At 44.5% G+C, this 22,215-nt stretch overlaps 1 protein-coding gene across 2 annotated transcripts in view; it reads right to left on the bottom strand.

The window, feature by feature from the left end:
- Positions 1-21,653, bottom strand: part of ANO9 (anoctamin 9) — a 161,616-nt gene extending 139,963 nt beyond the window's left edge. The window contains exon 1 of one of the 2 annotated variants that reach the window (XM_073604711.1): positions 21,215-21,653. In XM_073604711.1, the coding sequence (XP_073460812.1) occupies positions 21,215-21,220 (6 nt within the window). In that variant the 5' untranslated portion in view covers positions 21,221-21,653. The remainder of the gene's footprint in view (positions 1-21,214) is intronic. The other variant, XM_073604713.1, reaches the window with a different exon arrangement.
- Positions 21,654-22,215: the final 562 nt, after the last annotated feature.

The following is a 22,215-nucleotide window of genomic DNA, read 5'->3' as shown; positions in this document are numbered from 1 at the left end:
ATTGTAGTTATGCCCCTGGCAAAAGATTTCCAAAAATGCATACATATACAATTTTTACAGTAACTGAGTTACACAAAAATAATAATGTAATTTTTTTAAATTTTTGTGCATGAATTCTTAATGCATCAGCATACCTGGGAGTGTGGCAGGGGTGTGTCTTTTGCATACTTTCTGGTGAAAGGTGTGCCAATTTCTGGTCATTTCAGAAAGCTATGAACATGAAAGCTATGAACATTTTAGGCTGTCGATAGGCAGCTCAAATTTAACGTGATTTCTGAAGTATTAAGGGTCCTGCAACCAACCTGTTTAATAAAAGTCAACTGAGTGTGATAAAATCATATCAGCCAAACCGTCACTATCAGATCCTATCAGAGATGGAGGGTGATTTACGAAAGCCACCATCAGTAGAGGCGCAATGCACATTTCCATATTTATGAAATGGTGCTCCGGTAAGAGCGCGAATCCCCTACATGGGAGAATGCAATCTGTGCGCCACTATGGACATGGCGCACGGCATCTCCAAATCAATATTGACAGAAGATGGAGGTGTCAAGATTATGGGGTGATGTGAGGAATTTTGGTAACAACTACCCAAGTAACAAATATGCCTAAAATAGAAAGAGAAAGTAACTTTTTCAGAGAAAGCCTGCTGTGCCTGCAAGTACGTTTAGAACTGCGTGAGATCAATGTAAGCAGTGTGCATGCGCAAGCGGCTTTTGCGCTCGTTCACATGCGTTTGTTCACTGCGCAGCCAAAAGCTTAGTAAATGTTAAGCAACGTATATGCATTTGCACGGGTTGAATGGACGCACCTCTAAACTTGACAATTATTTTTTTTTTTTATGCTGGTTCACCATTATGTATTTTTTTAAGGAGATTTGCACACAGGTCATGTTAGCATGTTACGTTGCCAACATGTGACATGCACTTTGTTAAAATTATGTAAAAAGACTCTCGTTCCTCTAGCTCCTCCTAAAAGGGCATTTAACCTTCCCCCTCTAATGCATACAATTTCCTTGGGCTAGCTTTTGCTTTTAAAAAGGGGAACTCCACACTCCACTCCATTCTCAAAAGGCTGTGAGCTGCCTTCACCAATCCAAACCACATCATTTTTTCAGAGCATACAACAGGGCCAGCTAGGAAAGAGGCGAGAAGAGTGATCGCCTAACCCCCTCCTGAACCATACAAGCATGCACTCAACATAGCTGGCTGCCTTTGGGGCATGTTGGGCTCAGCCCAATACCAACCACAAAGCACCTTGTGCCCACTAGTTTAAAGGGGCTTTCCACATTCCGTAAAACCCCCCTGTCTGCAGCCCCCCACAACCCCAACCTAGGGTTGTGTGGAAGGTGCCCTTGTCCCCCTGAATATGGGAACAAGGTGGTTGACTTTTGGGGTGCCCGAGCCCCTCCTGCCCCCAAGCATCCACCCCCTTTCATGGGCTGGTTTACTGTGTGTTTGGCTAGTGGTATGTTAGTGTGTGGGTGGCGCACAATATTTTTTTAGTTTGAGGTGGTATTTTTCAGGTGGGGGTTCTCATTTTAAGCCTTAACAGACCCAAATGGCCATGTTTTGGGGGGGGCTATTTTTTGTTTTGGGTTAAAATCTTGCAGCTGCAAAGTAGATTTGTAAGTTTGAAGCAGCATTTTGGATACACCACTTTACAGACAGAGTAAGCCCCCCAAGTTACTAGCTTTTAAGCAATTTTGCATTTTTAAAAGGCACTTCTCCTTGTTTCGTTTTTGGGGTTGTCCAAATTGGTGACATTGATATATGTTCCTCAGGGTGGGACCTGGGCCCCCATACCTATTTTAAGGCCAATAACTAGAATATAAGCCAGCCAAGTGGGGACTAGCAAAATTAACAAGTCATTTCCCATAGACTGCAATGGTATTTGTTGTACAACTTTTGCCCATGTTTGTTTGCCCCCCTGGACCGGGGGTGTTTGTCCCATCTGTAATTTTGTAGGATGCTGGATGGATGATGTGCTTAATTTTGAACAGGGGGTGGCTTATTTTGTGCTAGCTGCATTTGGAATGTTCTGGTCATGCTCAGGGATTTTTTTTTTTTTGTGTGTGAATAGCGCTTGGATTTTTCTGGGTATGCTCAGAGAGTGTGTTTTTTTGGGTTAGTAATTTGACATCCTTAACAGGTGTACCCACTTTGAAGTTCTGTCTCTACATTGGATGAACTTGCATTTTGTGTGTTTCATGGACTGTGCATGTGTTTTCAATAGCCTCATTAGCACACAAACCTATGTTATATAAAGCTTGCAGATAGCATTCTCTACCTTGCCCTGAAAAGAGGTGTGTCTGTAGAGTACATTTGGGTGTCCTTATAGAGTTTGTAACACATGTATTTTCTCTTTGTATTTTATTTGTTATGTCTTTGCAAAACAGATGTGTTTTAGAGCAAGTATTTTTTACTTTTGTTTATTTTTTTTGATGTTGTCAATCTGTGTTTGTAGGTTGTTAGTTTCACTTTGATTTAATTGTCTGTGCTGCATTATTTTGCAAAATCTTCCTCAAGATGTTGTGAATAATAAATGTAATAATGTAAAAATGTTAAATCCTTAAGGGCCCTTTCACATTGGAGCGCGGGCGGCGTCGGCGGTAAAGCGCCGATATTGTAAGCGGCGCTTTACCGTCAGTATTCGGTTTTACCCCCTGCTAGCAGCCGAGAAAGGGTTAAAAACCACCGCAAAGCGCCTCTGCAGAGACGCTTTGCCGGCGGTACAGCCGCGCTGTCCCATTGTTTTCGATGGGCAGGAGCGGTGAAGGAGTGGTATACACTCCGCTCCTTCACCGCTCCGAAGATGCTGCTAGCAGGACTTTTTTTTCCCGTCCTGCTAGCATACCGATCCAGTGTGAAAGGCCTCGTGGCTTTCACACTGGAGACAAAGCAGCGGCACTTTTGGGTCAGTTTGCAGGCGCCATTATTAGCGCAATAGCGTCTGCAAACCGCCCCAGTGTGAAAGGGCTCTAATAGACTGTCCGTTTGTGGGTGCAGTCCTTTTAACTCCTGGTAATTTCCTCTGAAAAATGGTCAGACCTCAAAACCATATTCTGTTAGTGTCTCAAATTAACATACATGTGTTTTTTGCTTTCCTTGCTCTTTAAGTCCTTTAAGTTTTGTTGACCAATACAGTTTGTAGCAAATTTTTATGCATTTTGTTAATTTGTTTTGCAGATGCATGCTCAATCCAAGTAATGAATTTTACACTCTCTCACCCCCCAGATTTCCCAACTGCAGCTTAACTAGGCTGATTGGCATGGCAAAAAAAAAAGTGTGATTTGTCTCAAAGCTACTTTCCTGGTGCTTTCATGGTAGCATATGCATGGATTGTGCGTATGCTACCATGGATAGGCACCAGGAAAGGAAAATGTATTCAATTTTCCATTTTAGAGCAGTGGTTCTCAGCCTCAGTACCCCCCGCAGGACATGTTTTGGGAATTTATCTTCGCTAAAATAGCTGTCCAAAATACCAAGCCATTGACTGAAAAATCCAGCTCAAGACAATCCTATTCTAATTGTGGGCATTTGAGGGAAACCGAGTGTTAGAACCCCTGCTTGTCTTTTTTAGCTTGGGCTGTGTGTCCTTTTTCTGAAAATCGGCTTAACTTCCTGTTATATAGACAGACAGGAAGTGAGGGTAAAACTCTACCAAGGTCTTTCCTTGGAGACACACAGGTCAATCTAACTAGCGTTCCCATTACGCAAATTGCACTCTAGCACTTTGTGTACACCCCAAATTATTAGGCATTTGGGGGTTTATTAAAGGCAAATCCACTCTGCAATACAAGTGTACCCGCTGTAAATCTGGGGGGAAGCACTGATTATTTTATCATCCAATCATGTAGAAGCAAAGATGCTGTTTTTTTATTCTCCTTGCATGTCCCCCTCGGATCTCCAGCAACTGCACTTCCAAGTGCACTTGTAGTGAAAAGTGGATTTGCCTTTAGTAAATAAACCCCAAAGTCCAAGACCCCTAATAATTTGGGGTGTACAGAGCAAAACGCTAGAGTGCAATTTACCTAATGGGGAAACTATTTAGATTGACCTGTGTGTCCCCAAAGAAAGACATTGGTAGGGTTTTACCTTCACTTCCTGTTTGGCTATGTGACAGGAAGTGAATAAATTTGAAGGCGAAACTGGCAAAATTTGGAAGAAGTCTGCACCCTATCGGGGTGCAGACATCCCCAAAAACTGACAAGACTTCTAATCCCTCTGCACTCTAACCCCAAGCAAAAATAAGAAAGGATTTCATTTAGCTTAACTTTGCAAAGACACATTCCTAAGTTCAACTGTGATGCATGTCAATGGCCCATTTAGACCTTGTTTAATAGAAAACACCAGTTACCTTTCACTAGCAACATTCGTTAGTCCAGTCCTCAAAATCTGCATCACTATTAATTTCCATAAAAATTGGGTTTCTGCAGCTAGATGCGCAACTGCTGTGTGCGTGGAGGTATTTACCCGTGGCGCATATCTGGTTCAGAAAGAGACGTAATGACATCACACCCCTCCAGGAAGCTGCGTGTCCTGCTGTGAATTTTTTCCTACCACCATGCCCTGCCCACTGTTCTCTGAGGAAGAGATGATCCTTATTTGCAAATTGAGATAATTTTTTATTTATTTTTACATGGGGTGGTATTTGTGTGTGTGTATATATATATATATATATATATATATATATATATATATATATATATATATATATATATATACATACATACATACACACACACACACACACACACACACACACATACATATATACACACACACACACACTATATATGTAGGTTCTTGTGTCCACCAGCAAAGAGAAGATGGTTAGATGCCACATTCCCAATTCTGGAGGCATAATAATGGTCTACTCTAGCATGTCTTGGGAAAAAAAAAAAAAAAAAAGTGGTTTTTCATGTGCCTTGTATAAGGCCCAAGAAATATCGTTAGGAAAATACAAGTGGGTCATGGCATATCTACATTCCAAATTTGGCACTTAACCACTTGCCAACCGCCTCACGCCGATGTACGTCGGCAGAATGGCACGGACACCCCCCTACCCCCCCCCCGGTGCCCGAGGCGGTCGGCTTCTGTCCGGGAGCGATGAGAGGTGAGGGGGAGGCCATCCATTCGTGCCCCCCCCCCCCCTTTGCGAACGCTCCCGGCCAATCAGATTCTTCCTCTGCATAGTAAACAGAGGCAGAGGAAATGATGTCATCTATCCTCGGCTCGGTATTTTCTGTTCCGGCGCCGAGGAGAGAAGACTGCAATGTGAGTGCACAACAATACACACACTGTAGAACATGCCAGGCACACATAAAACCCCCCATCACCCCCCAATCACCCCTCCCTCCCCTGTCACACTGACACCAAGCAGTTTTTGTTTTTTTCTGATTACTGCATGGTGTCAGTTTGTGACAGTTAGTGTGGTAGGGCAGTTAGTGTTAGCCCCCTTTAGGTCTAGGATACCCCCCTAACCCCCTCTAATAAAGTTTTAACCCCTTGATCACCCCCGTCACCAGTGTCACTAATGCCGCGTACACACGGTCGGACTTTTCGTCTACAAAAGTCCGACAGCCTGTCCGACAGACTTCCGGCGGACTTTCGGCGGACTTGCAGCAGACTTTCTAACGAACGGACTTGCCTACACACGACCACACAAAAGTCCGACGGATTCGTACGTGATGACGTACACCGGACTAAAATAAGGAAGTTCATAGCCAGTAGCCAATAGCTGCCCTAGCATGGGTTTTTGTCCGTCGGACTAGCACACAGACGAGCGGATTTCGGGGTCCGTCGTAGTTACGACGTAAAGATTTGAAGCATGTTTCAAATCTAAAGTCCGTCGGATTTGAGGCTGAAAAAGTCTGCTGAAAGTCCGGAGAAGCCCACACACGATCGGATTACCAGCCAGCTTTAGTCCGTCGGCGTCCGTTGGACTTTTGTAGACGAAAAGTCCGACCGTGTGTACGCGGCATAAGGGATCATTTTTCTGATCGCTGTATTAGTGTCACTGGTGACGCTAGTTAGGGAGGTAAATATTTAGGTTCGCCGTCAGCGTTTTATAGCGTCGGGGACCCCCATATACTAACTAATAAAGGTTTTAACCCCTTGATTGCACTCTAGTTAACCCTTTCACCAGTGATCACCATATAACTGTTACGGGTGACGCTGGTTAGTTAATTTTTTATAGTGCCAGGGCACCCGCCATTTATTACCGAATAAAGGTTTAGCCCCCTGATCGCCCGGCGGTGATATGCGTCGCCCCAGGCAGTGTCAGGTTAGCGCCAGTACCGCTAACACCCACGCACGCAGCATACGCCTCCCTTAGTGGTAGAGTATCCGAACAGATCAATATCTGATCCCATCAGATCTATACTAGCGTCCCCAGCAGTTTAGGGTTCCCAAAAAAGCAGTGTTAGCGGGATCAGCCCAGATACCTACTAGCACCTGCGTTTTGCCCCTCCTCCTGGCCCAGCCCAGCCCACCCAAGTGCAGTATCGATCGATCACTGTCACTTACAAAACGCATAACTGCAGCGTTCGCAGAGTCAGGCCTGATCCCTGCGATCGCTAACAGTTTTTTTTTGTAGCGTTTTGGTGAACTGGCAAGCACCAGCCCCAGGCAGTGTCAGGTTAGCATCAGTACCGCTAACACCCACGCACGCACCGTACACCTCCCTTAGTGGTATAGTATATGAAAGGATCAATATTTGATCTGATCAGATTTATACTAGCATTCCCAGCAGTTTAGGGTTCCCAAAAACGCAATGTTAGCGGGATCAGCCCAGATACCTGCTAGCACCTGCGTTTTGCCCCTCCGCCCGGCCCAGCCCACCCAAGTGCAGTATCGATCGATCACTGTCACTTACAAAACACTAAACGCATAACTGCAGCGTTCGCAGAGTCAGGCCTGATCCCTGCGATCGCTAACAGTTATTTTGGTAGCGTTTGGTGAACTGGCAAGCACCAGCAGCCTAGTACACCCCGATCGTAGTCAAACCAGCACTGCAGTAACACTTGGTGACGTGGCGAGTCCCATAAGTGCAGTTCAAGATGGTGAGGTGGCAAGCACAAGTAGTGTCCCGCTGCCACCAAGAAGAAGACAAACAGGCCCGTCGTGCCCATAATGCCCTTCCTGTTGCATTCGCCAATCCTAATAATTGGGAACCCACCACTTCTGCAGCGCCCGTATTTCCCCCATTCACATCCCCAACCAAATGCAGTCGGCTGCATAAGAGGCATTTTCTTTATGTCCTCCCGAATATCCCTACCCAACGAACCCCCCCCAAAAAAGATGTGTCTGTAGCAAGCGCGGATATAGGCGTGACACCCGCTATTATTGTCCCTCCTGTCCTGACAATCCTGATCTTTGCATTGGTGAATGTTTTGAACGCTACCATACACTAGTTGAGTATTAGCGTAGGGTACAGCATCGCACAGACTAGGCGCACTTTCACAGGGTCTCCCAAGATGCCATTGCATTTTGAGAGACCCGAACCTGGAACCGGTTACAGTTATAAAAGTTACAGTTACAAAAAAAAAGTGTAAAAAAAAAAAAAAAAAAAAATAGTTGTCGTTTTATTGTTCTCTCTCTCTCTCTATTGTTCTGCTCTTTTTTACTGTATTCTATTCTGCAATGTTTTATTGTTATTATGTTTTATCATGCTTGCTTTTCAGGTATGCAATTTTTTATACTTTACCGTTTACTGTGTTTTATTGTTAACCATTTTTTTGTCTTCAGGTACGCCATTCACGACTGAGTGGTTATACCAGAATGATGCCTGCAGGTTTAGGTATCATTTTGGTATCATTCTTTTCATCCAGCGGTCGGCTTTCATGTAAAAGCAATCCTAGCGGCTAATTAGCCTCTAGACTGCTTTTACAAGCAGTGGGAGGGAATGCCCCCCCGTCTTCCGTGTTTTTCTCTGGCTCTCCTGTCTCAACAGGGAACCTGAGAATGCAGCCGGTGATTCAGCTAGCTGACCATAGAGCTGATCAGAGACCAGAGCGGCTCCAAACATCTCTATGGCCTAAGAAACCGGAAGCTACGAGCATTTCATGACTTAGATTTCGCCGGATGTAAACAGCGCCATTGGGAAATTGGGAAAGCATTTTATCACATTGATCACCCCTGCCCCCCCCCCTGCTCTCGCGCTAAGGCGAACGCAAGCGTTGGTCTGGCGTCAAATGTAAACAGCAATTGCACCATGCATGTGAGGTATCACCGCGAAGGTCAGATCGAGGGCAGTAATTTTAGCAGTAGACCTCCTGTGCTAAAATCTAAAGTGGTAACCTGTAAAGGGTTTTAAAAATGTATTTAGTTTGTCGCCACTGCAATTTTAAAGCATGTCATGTTTGGTGTCCATGTACTCGGCCTAAGATCATCTTTTTTATTTCATCAAACATTTGGGCAATATAGTGTGTTTTAGTGCATTAAAGTTAAAAAAAGTGTGTTTTTTCCCAAAAAAATGCGTTTGAAAAATCGTTGCGCAAATAATGTGTGAAAAAAAAAATGAAACACCCACCATTTTATTCTGTAGGGCATTTGCTTTAAAAAAATATATAATGTTTGGGGGTTCAAAGTAATTTTCTTGCGGTGGTTAGAAGAGTGGGTAATGTGTGACATAAGCTTCTAAATGTTGTGCATAAAATGCCAGGACAGTTCAAAACTCCCCCAAATGACCCCATTTTGGAAAGTAAACACCCCAAGCTATTTGCTGAGAGGCATGTCGAGTCCATGGAATATTTTATATTGTGACACAAGTTGCGGGAAAAAATTTTTTTTTTTTTTTTTTTTGCACAAAGTTGTCACTAAATGATATATTGCTCAAACATGCCATGGGAATATATGAAATTACATCCCACACATGTGGTATCCCCATACTCAGGAGAAGCAGCTAAATGTATTTTGGGGTGCAATTCCACATATGCCCATGGCCTGTGTGAGCAATATATCATTTAGTGACAACCTTTTGTAATTTTTTTTTTTTTATGTCATTATTCAATCACTTGGGACAAAAAAAAAAATTAATATTCAGTGGGCTCAACATGCCTCTCAGCAATTTCCTTGGGGTGTCTACTTTCCAAAATGGGGTCATTTGGGGGGGGGGGGGGGGTTGTACTGCCCTGCTATTTTAGCACCTCAAGAAATGACATAGGCAGTCATAAACTAAAAGCTGTGTAAATTCCAGAAAATGTACCCTAGTTTGTAGACGCTATAACTTTTGCGCAAACCAATAAATATACGCTTATTGACATTTTTTTTACCAAAGACATGTGGCCGAATACATTTTGGCCTAAATGTACGACTAAAATTGAGTTTATTGGATTTTTTTTATAACAAAAAGTAGAAAATATCATTTTTTTTTCAAAATTTTTGGTCTTTTTCCGTTTATAGCGCAAAAAATAAAAAACGCAGAGGTGATCAAATACCATCAAAAGAAAGCTCTATTTGTGGGAAGAAAAGGACGCAAATTTCGTTTGGGTACAGCACTGCATGACCGCGCAATTAGCAGTTAAAGCGACGCAGTGCCAAATTGTAAAAAGTGCTCTGGTCAGGAAGGGGGTAAATCCTTCCGGGGCTGAAGTGGTTAAGATGGTCATGCACTATGCAATCTGATTGGCCAATCTCTGTACAACTTGACATTTAATGGTCACCTGTAAAGATCAAGATAGGAAAAAAATTATTTATTGGGTTTAGAAACACTTCTCTGTTCTTTGTAATGTATTGAAAGATTTGGGTGAAAAAAAAAAAAAAAAAAAACACACCACATTTCAAAGATATATTAGAATTGATAGGAATGAGATTAGCATCAAAAGGGTTAATTAACTGAGAACACCTACTAATTGCCTAACAAGACACATCCGATGAGATGAAATTAACCAATTGTATTGGGCGTGCGCTATTATCAATGAGAAAACCGTAGGTACCCTAGCTACAGTTGCATTTATTATCGATATTAGGGCTTCAACGTGCGCCGGTTCGAACTGGTGACCGGTGCAGTGCCTTCTTCTTAGTATATCACCCCCATGGTCACTATTCAATAGCGTGGCTGCTTAAATACAATACCCAACAGTGGGGATTAAATGATTTTCTCTCAGTCTATGAGATGAACAAAAGAAGACCAAGCAAAAGCTGGAAACTTACCTATTTTTGTCAGCCAAAAGAACAATTGCCTAGGCCTTGGAGGAAATCTGCCCTTCTTCTTGCTTCCTCTGGATAGTGTTGGACGCCCATGACCGGCCCGCCTGACTGTCCCAAGTCCATATTCCAACTACTCTTTCCCCCGTTTTTTCTTTTTAAGTTTCTCTTTATCGTAGCTTTCGTTTCATTTTACTTTTTTTCCTCTGCCCCTAGCCACTTGTCGGTTACTCTACATTCCTTGGGTGCATATACCATACTGCTCCATTATTAGAGAATCTGCCTGTCCAGGTTTCACATTGCTATCCATATGGATCGTACCTGATCCTTGTTTTTCAGCTGTTCATTCTTTTCAGATTTAACTATGACCATTGTATTCTTTTTGCTTGCTACTATATGAAGAGTGGTACTGATTTATGGTGGTGTCCCAAGCCCCTGCATGGGCAGACTGGAGGCCTTATTGTCAAACCTCTAAATTGAATACAAATGATTATACCAGAAAAGATTCAGCAGGCTTCAAGCAGTGCTAAAGTTGTCTAGAGTCTGCTAAAGGCTTAGTTAAAGTAGTAGTATTACCCCAACTTCAAAATATATGTGGAATCCTCCAGAGGACTAAGTGCATGTAGGACTTGATCCTGTTCTGATCCATTTATGCTGGCTATCAGCTCCACCCCAGGCTGAAGTCCAAATTATGGGTGTTCCTATGGGGGGCAGGTACAGCATAGAACTGTAGCCACTGTCCCTACTCCTTTGTGTACTAGCTGGTGGTTTGTGTTACAATCCAAGCAGACAAGCCCTCTCCCCTTGCTGTGGTAAATGACAACACCGTAGCCACTACCCCTTTCCTCTGCATACTAGCTGGCAGCTTGTGTTATTAAGCTAACTGGCCTCCCTCTGCTGTGGTGAATGACATGGCTTGTCTACAGCGCTCACCTGCTGCCGGAGAAAAAACGCTTTCACTCACCTCATTAGAAATTTGTCACCCGCTGAGCAGCATGGTCAAATAGTGGTGGAGGGGAAGTGGCAGCATGCTGTTAACCATGTGTGGTAATACCCCCTGGGGTATTAGTGGATAGTGGTTTCTTCCCAATTAGTACAGGCTTCCTAATCCCCACAAGCAGCAGTCCATACACACTAGATTTAATAACTCAGTCTAGGGGATGTCTTTTTAAATATTACATAAAGAACTTTAAACAGAAGAGGGGTTAATGCATGGGATACTCCAAAAGCTGCACCATAACAGGAAGAGAACACTTTCCTTCAAGCTCCCATTTACAGATTCTGCTGAGGACACAAGGAAATGGCCAGCACTCTAAGACCCTATGAGAGCCGTCTCCGTCCATAGCTACCTCTGGCACTTACATCCACTAAAACACACAGTCACCCAAGATCACTGTTCAGGGTCAGTACTCATAAGTCCAGGGACAGCTGCACCATTTTCAGCTTTCACCGGACATTTCCCAGTAAGAGACAATCCTTCTCCAGACCAGATCCCATACGATGAAGTCCACAATTCAGCCACAGCTGAGACCCCAAATAACAGATACTCAGACCACAGGCTGCCTCAGAGGGGCAGCAGCCCCAGAGGCTTTGGTGCCCTCCCCCACAAAAAAAAACAAAAACAAAAAAAACAAAAAAAAAAGACGACACTCTCCACGGCTTAAATATTTATCTCCTCAGGCCACCCTCTGGAAACTCCCCTCCAGGGATTGGCTAGGGCATAATAAATATTCAGGCTGGTCATCTGACTCTCCCAGCCCTGAATGTGCCTAGCATCCTATGCTTGGAGTGTGTTACACATGCTAGCTCAGTAATCACAGCATGGATCAGACTGGGACCAAGTGCTACAGGCACTTGGTTCCCTGTGTATGAAGGCAGCAACTTTGTAGTGCTATGTGCATTTAGTGCCCTGGGGCATTTCACAACTATTTTGAAGTTGTGGTATAACTTATTCTTTAACACTAAAGCTAACACTCCCCAAAAAGCACTGGTCAGGATAGAAATACACGTTCTGACCTTGATGTGCTTAAAACTAGCATTTGCAATCTAAGATTAAAGAGCAACTAAGGTCTGTAAGTTAAAAAAAAAAAGGGAGAGAGCAAAGGACTAGTCACCAGCATTACCCGTGGTACAATAAAATATTATCTCCCCCCCCCCCATTTCTGACTTTGTTCTGCACTGTCTGTGTGGAGGTGGCCATCTTGGTAGAGGCTGGGTTTTGCTTCCTAATCAAGGCCTTCAGCAAGGAGAACAGTCAGCAGCACAGTAGTGAATCTCACACTGAATCTCCTAACAATAGCAGTCAGAGGCAACAGTGCCTTAGATCTCACACTACAGGTATGAGGCTGTAGCCATGGACATGAATAGGCACAGTCAAACACCAGGAAGTCCAATGCTATTTTTCAGGAGGATTGCCAGGCAAAAAGATAATTTTTTTTAGGGTGCTGTTAGGCACAATTAACATTTCTATATTTTCTCTATAGCAAATCTTCACTTTTTGAATTCCGTTCCACTTTAAATAATGCCTGTATGTACGATTTTCCACTCTAAATAAAGCCTGTATGTACGATTTAGCCACTTTAACCAATTGAAGTCCACGGTATAGCCGAAACACGGCTACAGCGAGGGCTTAAATTGCTGGGAGGGCATACGTGGACGTCCTGCCCTGCAGCGTGTGGGGGGGGGGGGTGAGGCACGCTCTGATCCCACGTCAGAGTAAAGAGCCGATCCCAGCCCTTTACCACATGATCAGCCATCAGCAATGACAGCTGACCACATGATGTAAACAGAAGCTGGTAATCTGCTTTTTTTTCCCTCCTCATGCTGACAGCGTGAGGAGAAAAAAAATGAGCTGATTGCTGGCTCATGTAAAAGGGACATTGGCCCCACACACCAACAGCCTTCCAGTGGCACCTACCAGTGCCCATTAGTACTGCTAAGCAGTGCCCATCAGTGCCACCTACCAGCCTATCAGTGCTGCCTCATCAGCGCACATCAGTGAAGGAGAAAAATTAACTGTTTGCAAAATTTTATAACAAACTGTGAAAACTTTTTTTTTTTTTTTGTTTTTTTTTTTTTGTTTTCAAATTTTTCGGTCTTTAAGGTTTGTTTAGCAAAAAGTAAAAACCCTGTAGTGATTAAATACCACCGAAAGAAAGCGATAAAAAATGTCACATGGGTACAGTGTAGCATGACGGCGCAATTGTCGTTGAAAGTGCAACAGCGCTGAAAGCTGAAAATTGCCCAGGGCAGGAAGGGGGTATAAGTGCCCATTAAGCAAGTGGTTAAATAAAGCCTGTATGTATGATTTTCCACTTTAAATGAAGCCTGCATGTATGATTTGCATTGCACACACCTTAAAAAAAAATTACCAGTAAACTTTCAGCCCTGGTTCACATTGCAGCGACTTGGCATGTCAAATTGCATGCAAAATCAGCGGCCATTGCTGGCAACGGCACAGTCCGAATCGGTGCGACGCCGCACCGATTCCCAAAAGTAGTTTCTGTACTACTTTTGCCGACTTCAGGGTGTGATTTCAATAGACAGCTGTGTAAAAACCCGCACACACGTCTCTGAAATCGCCCCCGAAGTCGGGACTGACATACGGGAATGAAATCGTGCAAGTTCAGCTGAACTCGCACAATTTCTTTTTCGCTGTCAGTGTGAACCTGGGCTAACTCATGACTAAGGAGAAAAATATTTTTCAACACTACAGGGGAAGACTCAGGTTTCCAAAGATCAATCTTAAATAATGACCCTGTGAGTCATTATTGTGTATTAGTTACTTTGGTAATGACTCGTTATAAAACAGGTGTATTTACTAAGCTCTGGTAGAGAGCTTGGTTACAAGAAAAGGTAGTACATTTATGTAGATAAAAGTATTAGGGCTTGTTCGCACAGGCGTAATACAGTGTACACCCGTGTGAAGGCCATGTTTTGCCTGCAAGGGATGCACAAGCGTTCAGTGCATCCTTTTGAAGGAAGTCCTATGCATGTCTATTGGTATGCAGGGGCTGCACGGACACAGCCACTGCTCCCAATTTAAAAGCCGTGTGGGTGTGCACACCGTCAGTGGGTAAACACGGACCTCACACTGGCATACGCTGCAACATGCCCAGGGACGATCCTGGACGGGGTGCACTGGGTGCAGTGCACCCAGGTGCCACAGAGGTGGGGGTGCTGAAGCGCCAGAGTGCTCCCCTCCCTCCTCCTCTTCCTTGTTCGTAGGCGGCTCTCTCTGCTGGTCGCCGCCTCGACCTGCCGAGTGCCGAAGCCCGCCCCCCCTCCTTCCTCCCTCCTCCTGTCAGAGGAGGAGAGCAAAATGAGATCGGAGAGGCTGTCTCTGCCGCGCGGTGACGTCACTGGGGGGGGGGGGGGGGGGGCGGCCCGTGCCCAAGCCCAACGTGTTCCAGTACTCCTCCTTTGACCTCCTGTGTCTCGATCCCGCCTGCTGCCCAAGCCTGACATGCTCCACTCCAGCTGCCGCCCGGGTGTTTTAAATTAACGTAATGGGGGGGGGGGGATGTTTGTCCTGGGGGGGTCTATACTAATGTAGGGTGAGGAGTTTCTCCTGGGGGGGGGGTCTATACTAATGTAGGGGGGGTGGTTTGTCCAGGGGGGTCTATACTAATGTAGGGGGAGGGGCTTCTCCTGGGGGGTCTATAGTAATGTAGGGGGGGTGGTTTGTCTTGGGGGGGTCTATACTAATGTTGGGGAGGTGGTTTGTTCTGGGGTTCTGTACTAATGTGGGGGGGTGGTTTCGTCCTGGGGGGTCTATACTAATGTACGGGAGTGGTTTCGTCCCGGGGGGTCTGTACTAATGTGGGGGGGTGGATTGTCCTGGGGGGGTCTGTACTAATGTGGGGGAGGTAGTTTGGCCGGAGGAGTCTGTACTAATGGAGGGGGGTGGTTTGTCCGGAGGGGTCTGTACTAATGGAGGGGGGTTTGTCCTAGGGGTCTGTACTAATAGAGGGGGGGGGGTTGTACTAATGGAGGAGGGGTGGTTTGTTCTGGGGGATCTGTAATAATGTAGGGGGGGTTGTCCTGGGGGGTCTATACTAATGTAGGGGGGTGGTTTGTCCTGGGGGGGGTCTGTACTAATGGAGGGGTGTGGTTTGTCGGGGGGTCTTTACTAATAGAGGGGGTGGTTTGTCCGGGGGGTCTGTACTAATAGAGGGGTGTTTGTCCTAGGGGTCTGTACTAATAGAGGAGGGGTGGCTTGTTCTGGGGGGTCTGTACTAATGGAGGAGGGGTGGTTCTGTACTAATGGAGGGGGGTGGTTTGTCCTGAGGGGGGTCTATACTGATGGGAGGTCTGTACTAGTTAGCGGCGCACTATGTTTCTTCCCCCACCTTCATATTAGCCAGGGAAGAAAAAAAAAGGAGCAAAGAAGTGGATTGTGGGACATGTAGTCCCGAGGACTGGCAGCCCCACTGTAACATGGAAACTGCAGCCCACACAGCATGCTCAGCTGAATGGGAGAGAGAGAGAGACAGGAGCCTGGGAAAGCTTTCAGGGAAATACACCCAGGACTCCAGAGGGAGAGGGCAGTGCTGAGAGAACACCACCAGAGAGAACCCCGCTGCCCTGCGCCACCAGAGGGAAAGCCACACAGCCTGGTGCCATGCCTGGCAGAGAAAGGAATGGAGTCATTGCCAGAATATAGATCTGGGCTCTACCCAATGAAGTCGCCACGGGCAATTCAGAGTGAGCTGACTCCTGATCAGAGGAACCGTTGCTGTATCGCTGGGTCAGGTGAGAGGGCCGATCGGTCATTATCTACTAACGTTCATAAGAACTGCAGTCTCTGACCATCTCCTGTACTATGTCTGCAGTCTCTGAACATCTCCTGTACTATGTCTGCAGTCTCTGACCATCTCCTGTACTATGTCTGGGGGCTTTTTCTAACAGACTCTCTAACAGAAGCCCTCTCTGTGTGCATCAGAGAGACTCCCCTCCAGGTCTCATTAGTGTACGCTCTTCCTGTATTTGCTTTATTGTTAAGAGATCATGGGAGGATCCCAGGGTAATGAAGACTTCTTAGGGGAGCATCTCTGTGTTTGAGTCATTGCCATAGAAACATTTGTAAAGGGGAGGAGTTGGTAAGATGACCACACCCACGTGGGGGCGCCAGAAATATTTCTGCACCCAGGCGTCTGTGACCCTAGGATCGGCCCTGAACATGCCCATGCGGATGAGACCCTAAAAAGGTATTACTCCAGCCAAAAGGTTAAAGTTTAGGATGGAGATGGGTTAGAATCTGTCAGTAATTTTGTTGTACGTGCCCCTGCCCCATCATGTGAGGGTAGAGCTTTCCTCGCTCCAATAAAAAATAATTATTTTGCTTTCTGTGTCCTTATTGTAGAGATTTCCCATTGGGATCTCCAAAAAGTTGTGAAATCTTCCATTCTAGTATTAAAAAAAAACAAAAAAACACCCTCTGTGTAGTTTAAAGCGGGGTTCCACCCAAATTTTGAACATTATCTTTATGCATTCTCTTCCTTGCCTAGATGCTGACATGCTGTGTGAAAAAATTTAAATCGCCGTAATTACCTTTTATTTTTCTAATCTTCTTAGCACTTCCTGGTTTTCCTCCCATGGGAGTAGGCGTGTTTCTAGCCTCTCCCAGACTCCGCACAGTCCCCTGGGAGCTAGTCTCAGGCTTCCCAGCATGCATTGTGCAACAGCGTCATCACAACATCTCGGTGAATGCTGGGAGCACAGCATTCACCGCATCCAGGAAATACATGCTTGTGGGCTTCAAATGCCCACAATGAAGATGGAAACCGCCTTCAGTGAATTTTATAAGTTATTCTTTACAACGAAATCGGACACAGGCGGACTTATTACACAGAACATGTGAGTAGATAATCATGAGAAGAAAAGTTTGTGAATGAACTCCAAAAAAAAAAAAAAAAAACGATAGGTGGACCCCCGCTTTAAGGTTAAACCTCTTTTCTTCTAATTTTAATGGAGTGGCCACGTGTTTTGTTTAACTCCCTTCCGCAAAAAAGTTTTATCCATATTGTGGGGTCACCAGTATGGTATTTATAAATTGAAATCATATCCCCTCTCAAGCTTCTCTTCTCCAGAGAGAATAAGTTCAGTGCTCGCAACCTTTCCTCATAACTAATGTCCTCCAGACCCTTTATTAGCTTAGTTTCCCTTTTTTGTACTCGCTCCATTTCCAGTACATCCTTCCTGAGGACTGGTGCCCAGAACTGGACAGCATACTCCAGGTGCATCCGAACCAGAGTCTTGTAGAGCGGGAAAATTAACATTTTATCTCTGGAGTTGGTCCCCTCTTTAATGCATGCCAATATTCTGTTTGCTTTGTTAGGCTCAGCAATGGCATGCAATGCCAAGCTGCTGCTATCATCTACTAGGACCCCCAGGTCCTTTCCCCCAGAGTATAGGTTGCATTCATATTTTTGCCACCCAAATGCATTTAAATTTTTCTATATTAAACCTCATTTGCCATGTAGTTGCCCACCCCATTCATTTGTTCAGATCTTTTTGCAAGGTTTCCACATCCTGCAGAGAAGTTATTCCCCTGCTTAGCTTAGTATCGTCCTCAAATACAGAGATTGAACTATTAACCCCATACTCCAGGTCCTTTATGAACAAAATAAATAGGATTGGTCCCAGCACAGAACTCTGGGGGACTCCACTACCCACCTATGACCATTCAAAGTACTGCCCATTTATCACAACCCTCTGAACTGGCCCTTGTAGCCAGTTTTCAATCCATGTACTCACCCTATGGTCCATGCCAATGGACCTTATTTTGTACAGTAAACGTTTATGGGGAACTGTGTCAAATACTTTTACAAAATCCAGATACACCATGTCTCCGGGCCTTCCTTTATCTAGATAGCAGCTTACCTCCTCATAGAAGGTTAATAGATTGGTTTGGCAAGAACGATTCTTCATGAATCCATGCTGATTACTGCTAATGATACCGTTCTCGTTCATCATCCCCTCCAAGAGCTTGCATACTATTGATGTTAGGCTAACTGGTCTGTAATTCCCAGGGATGTATTTTGGGCCCTTTTTAAATATTGGTGCTACATTGGCTTTTCTCCAATCACCTGGTACCTTTCCAGTCAGTAGACTGTCAGCAAAAATTAGGAACAATGGTCTGGCAATTACTTGACTGAGTTCCCCAAGTACCCTCGGATGCAAGCCATCTGGTCCCGGTGATTTCTTAATGTTAAGTTTCTCAAGTCTAATTTTAATTCTGTCCTCTGTTAACCATGGAGGTGCTTCATGTGATGTGTCATAAGGATAAACACTGCAGTTTTGGTTACTGAAGCCCCCCCCGATTCCCTCGTGAAGACTGAGGATAAGAATAAATTCAATACCTTCGCCACCTCCCCATCATTTGTAACCAGATGTCCTTCCTCATTCTTTATGGGGCCAATATAGTCTGTCCTCCCTTTTTTTACTGTTTACATAAAGAATTTTTCTCTCCTCCGCTATGTGACTTTCCTGTTCTATCTTAGCCACCCTTACATTTCTTGTTACATTCTTTATAAAGTCTGAATGCTGATGATGATCCCTCAACCTTATATTTTTTGAAGGCCTTCTCCTTTGCTTTTATATGCATTTTTACATTGGAGTTAAGCCATCCAGGACTTTTGTTCGCTCTTTTAAATTTATTACCCAATGGGATACATTGGCTAATGCCCTTATTTAATATGCTCTTAAAGCAAACCCATCTCTCCCCCGTGTTCTTTGTTCCTAAGCTTTTATCCCAATTCATGCTTTCTAACAAGGTTCGTAGTTTAGGGAAGTTGGCTCTTTTGAAATTCAGTGTCTTTGTATTCCCCTTATGTTTCCTATTTGTGTGATTTATACTGAAGCCAATTGACCTGTGATCGCTGTTTCCTAAATTGCCCTGTATTTCCACATCTGTGATCAGGTCTGTATTGTTGATAATCAGTAGATCCAGTAACGCTTTATTTCTAGTTGGTGCGTCTACCATCCGAACCATGAAATTGTCCTGCAAGACATTTAGGAACTGGCGAGCCAGTCTATGTCTGGATAATTAAAATCCCCCATTATGATAACACTTCCCATCCTTGCTGCTAATCCAACTTGTGATAGGAGATCCATCTCCCCCTCCTACCTCAGGTTAGGGGGCCTATAGCATACTCCCAGTAATATTTTCCCCTTAGCTTCACCCCTTTGGAGCTCTACCCATAAGGATTCCACCTCCTCCCTAGCGCCCTTAGTGATGTCATCTCTCACATTCACTTGTACATTTTTCTTGATATATAGGCATACCCCTCCCCCTTTTTTACCCTCTCTATCTCTGCGATAAAGGGTATACCCTTGAATGGTTGCCAGCCAATCATGAGAGCTGTTGAACCAGGTCTCTGAAATTCCCACAAAATCAAAACCCTCCTTGTACAACACTATCTCTAGTTCACCCATCTTGTCTGCCAGGCTCCTGACATTGGTGAACATGCTACGTAGTTTAGACCGGTCGCATACTATCCTCTTATTGGGTGTTCCGAGATTGCAACTAGAACTTGTTACTATACTTACCTTGGATTTATGTGCTTTAGTCAACCTACCACTAATGCCCCCAATACTACCCCCCTGGAATATGTTCCGTGCTGACTATCTCTACCTCTGGGCCCTCTCACCGTCGCCTATTTTAAAAACCCCTCTAACTTCTTGGCCATCTTTACTCCCAGCTAATCTGCACTCTCCTCATTTAGGTGCAGTCCGTCCCTTCTATAGTACTGGTGATCGACTGAGAAGTCGGCCCAGTTTTTCAGGAACCCAAACCCCTCCTTACTACACCAGCTCTTCAGCCACTTGTTGACTTCCCTTATCTCCCTTGGCCTTTCTGGTGTGGCTCGAAGTACCGGTAGTATTCCTGAGAATACTACCTTGGAGGTCCTTTTCCTCAATTTAGCTCCCAAGTCCGTAAAATCGTTATTGTAGACACTTTGCAGGGGTAAGAAACAGAGAGAGATTGTTCCCTCTGTACAGAGCCCTGTGTTGACAGTCAACATGAACAGAACTTGGCTGGGATGTGTTGACTAGGTCTTGTGGTCATAGCAGCGCTGGCGGAAAGGGGCACGAGCCTGGAAGGAAGAGGAGACATGCAGGTACGTTGTGGTACCTGTTCGAGCCGTCCCGCCACCCGGTAATAACCGATGACTCATGTTGCTGCTGACAGCGGGGAAGAGTCGCTGGTTCCATCTCCTAACAACCAGCACACATTGCAAGCAAAAATGTATAAAAGAAAACATATAGATGTATTTCATTGGAAATCTATGGACAAAAAAAAAAAAAAAAAAAAAAAAAAACAAAGAAAACAAAAAAAAAAAAAAAAAAAAAAAAAAACCCCACACTCACTGCATTGCACCAAAGTAGCACAGGACCCTTCCCAAAGTCGTATCGCAGTTGGGCTGCATTGATGATGGTGAACAGGCACCATAGGAAGCAAGATTACTTCTATTGTCATGCGATTCAGTGTATTTAAAATTGCATCAGTTTGAACCAGGCCTTAATCAAGGCTCATTAATAACAGTTGCCTATGCATCCTAACACGTTCTATACTGTACACATTTTAAAGCCCTGCCATTCACTTCTATGGGTCTCCTAATGCACTAAAATGCAGAAAAACAAAACAGACATCATATTTTTTTTTAAATGCACTGCAGAGCCAAGATAGAAACAGAAAACTATTTTTATCATGAGGAACCATGTCACTTTAAATTTAGCGTATCAGAATGTGTGTGTTAAGTCACAACAATGTAAACGGGTCCTAAAGAAACGCTAAAGTCACTTATTCTTCATGGGGGAGGGGAAGTCAGTTTCGCGGCGAATGTTTAGATATTGTATTACGATGGGGGGGTGGGGGGGAATAATTACTGTCCACTTGGTCCAGTTATTAGACAGTCCATACAATTACAATAGGCACTTTTATTTATTATTATTATACAGGATTTATATAGCGCCGACAGTTTACGCAGCACTTTACAACATTTATCAAGCCCTACTTTGATAACAGAAAAGACATGCATGTATGTATCAGCTCTTACCTGCATCTTGCTGTCACGGTCCTCAGGTGTCCTGAAAAGTCCCTTTTCCAGAGAAGTATCGGTAAAAGTCTTGCACCTTCACTAATAATAGTTTAGCTGCTCTTTCATATCTGTGAAATCTTTGTGATCTCCATGGGACATGAACGGTTACATTCCTAGCTGCCCTATTCTGCCCCTAGGGAATGCCTGCGGTGCCCTGGACCATCCCTGTGTGTACCTGTGCACAGGTGTGCAGGGTCCTGCCCACACACAGATATCACCTGTCTAATGACCTGACACTTTCCTTTTCCAATGTTTTTAGATTTTCTAATCTTGCGAAGTTGCAGTTCCCATTCTGTAGAGTTCCAGGTATGTTGGGACTTCCGTGATTGCTGTCACTCCTCCCTGACTGCCTGGGGCTGAAGGTGGAGAAGGCAGAGGTGTCTGCAGTTGATCTACAGGTAAAAGGCTTAGGAGGGCCACTCCCAGCACTACAATCAGGTCTATTCCCCGCCTTTCAGGTTACAACAATCTGCTCACTGCAATGACTGGGCTTGTTTTTACAGACCACCTGAATCAGGTATCAGCCAGAAGTTTCACAGCGCTTTTTTCAAATGTTGTTAAAGGACAATTTTCATCGAGACAACCTGATCAATTATGTGAAAGATGTGCATTTCCTAGATCTCTATCCCTTTGCAATTTAAACTCTTTACATAAGGCCTGGTTCACACCTATGCAGGCTGCAGTTTGCATAATCCAGGTGCATTTTGTGTTTTTCAATACACGTTTTTTGATCCATTGAAGTCTATGTAAAGAAAAACAGAAAAAAAGTCCCTGGCCCTTTCCATAAAATGCTTAGATGTGAACATGACCCATAGGAAACCATATTAAATGGACTGTAGTGTGTTTCTGCAAAACTGAAAATGCACTGAGGTATAAACCATGCCTTACAATGGTGCAGATAGTTTTCTGCATTTAGAGGCAGCTAAATGCCCCCTCTGAATGCAGCAACACCATGTGCT

Source organism: Aquarana catesbeiana, linkage group LG11 (genome assembly GCF_042186555.1).
Source record: "Aquarana catesbeiana isolate 2022-GZ linkage group LG11, ASM4218655v1, whole genome shotgun sequence".
In the NCBI taxonomy this organism is placed as follows: domain Eukaryota; kingdom Metazoa; phylum Chordata; class Amphibia; order Anura; family Ranidae; genus Aquarana; species Aquarana catesbeiana.
Note: the sequence above shows the minus strand (reverse complement) of the source record. Positions and strands in the feature narration are given on the sequence as shown.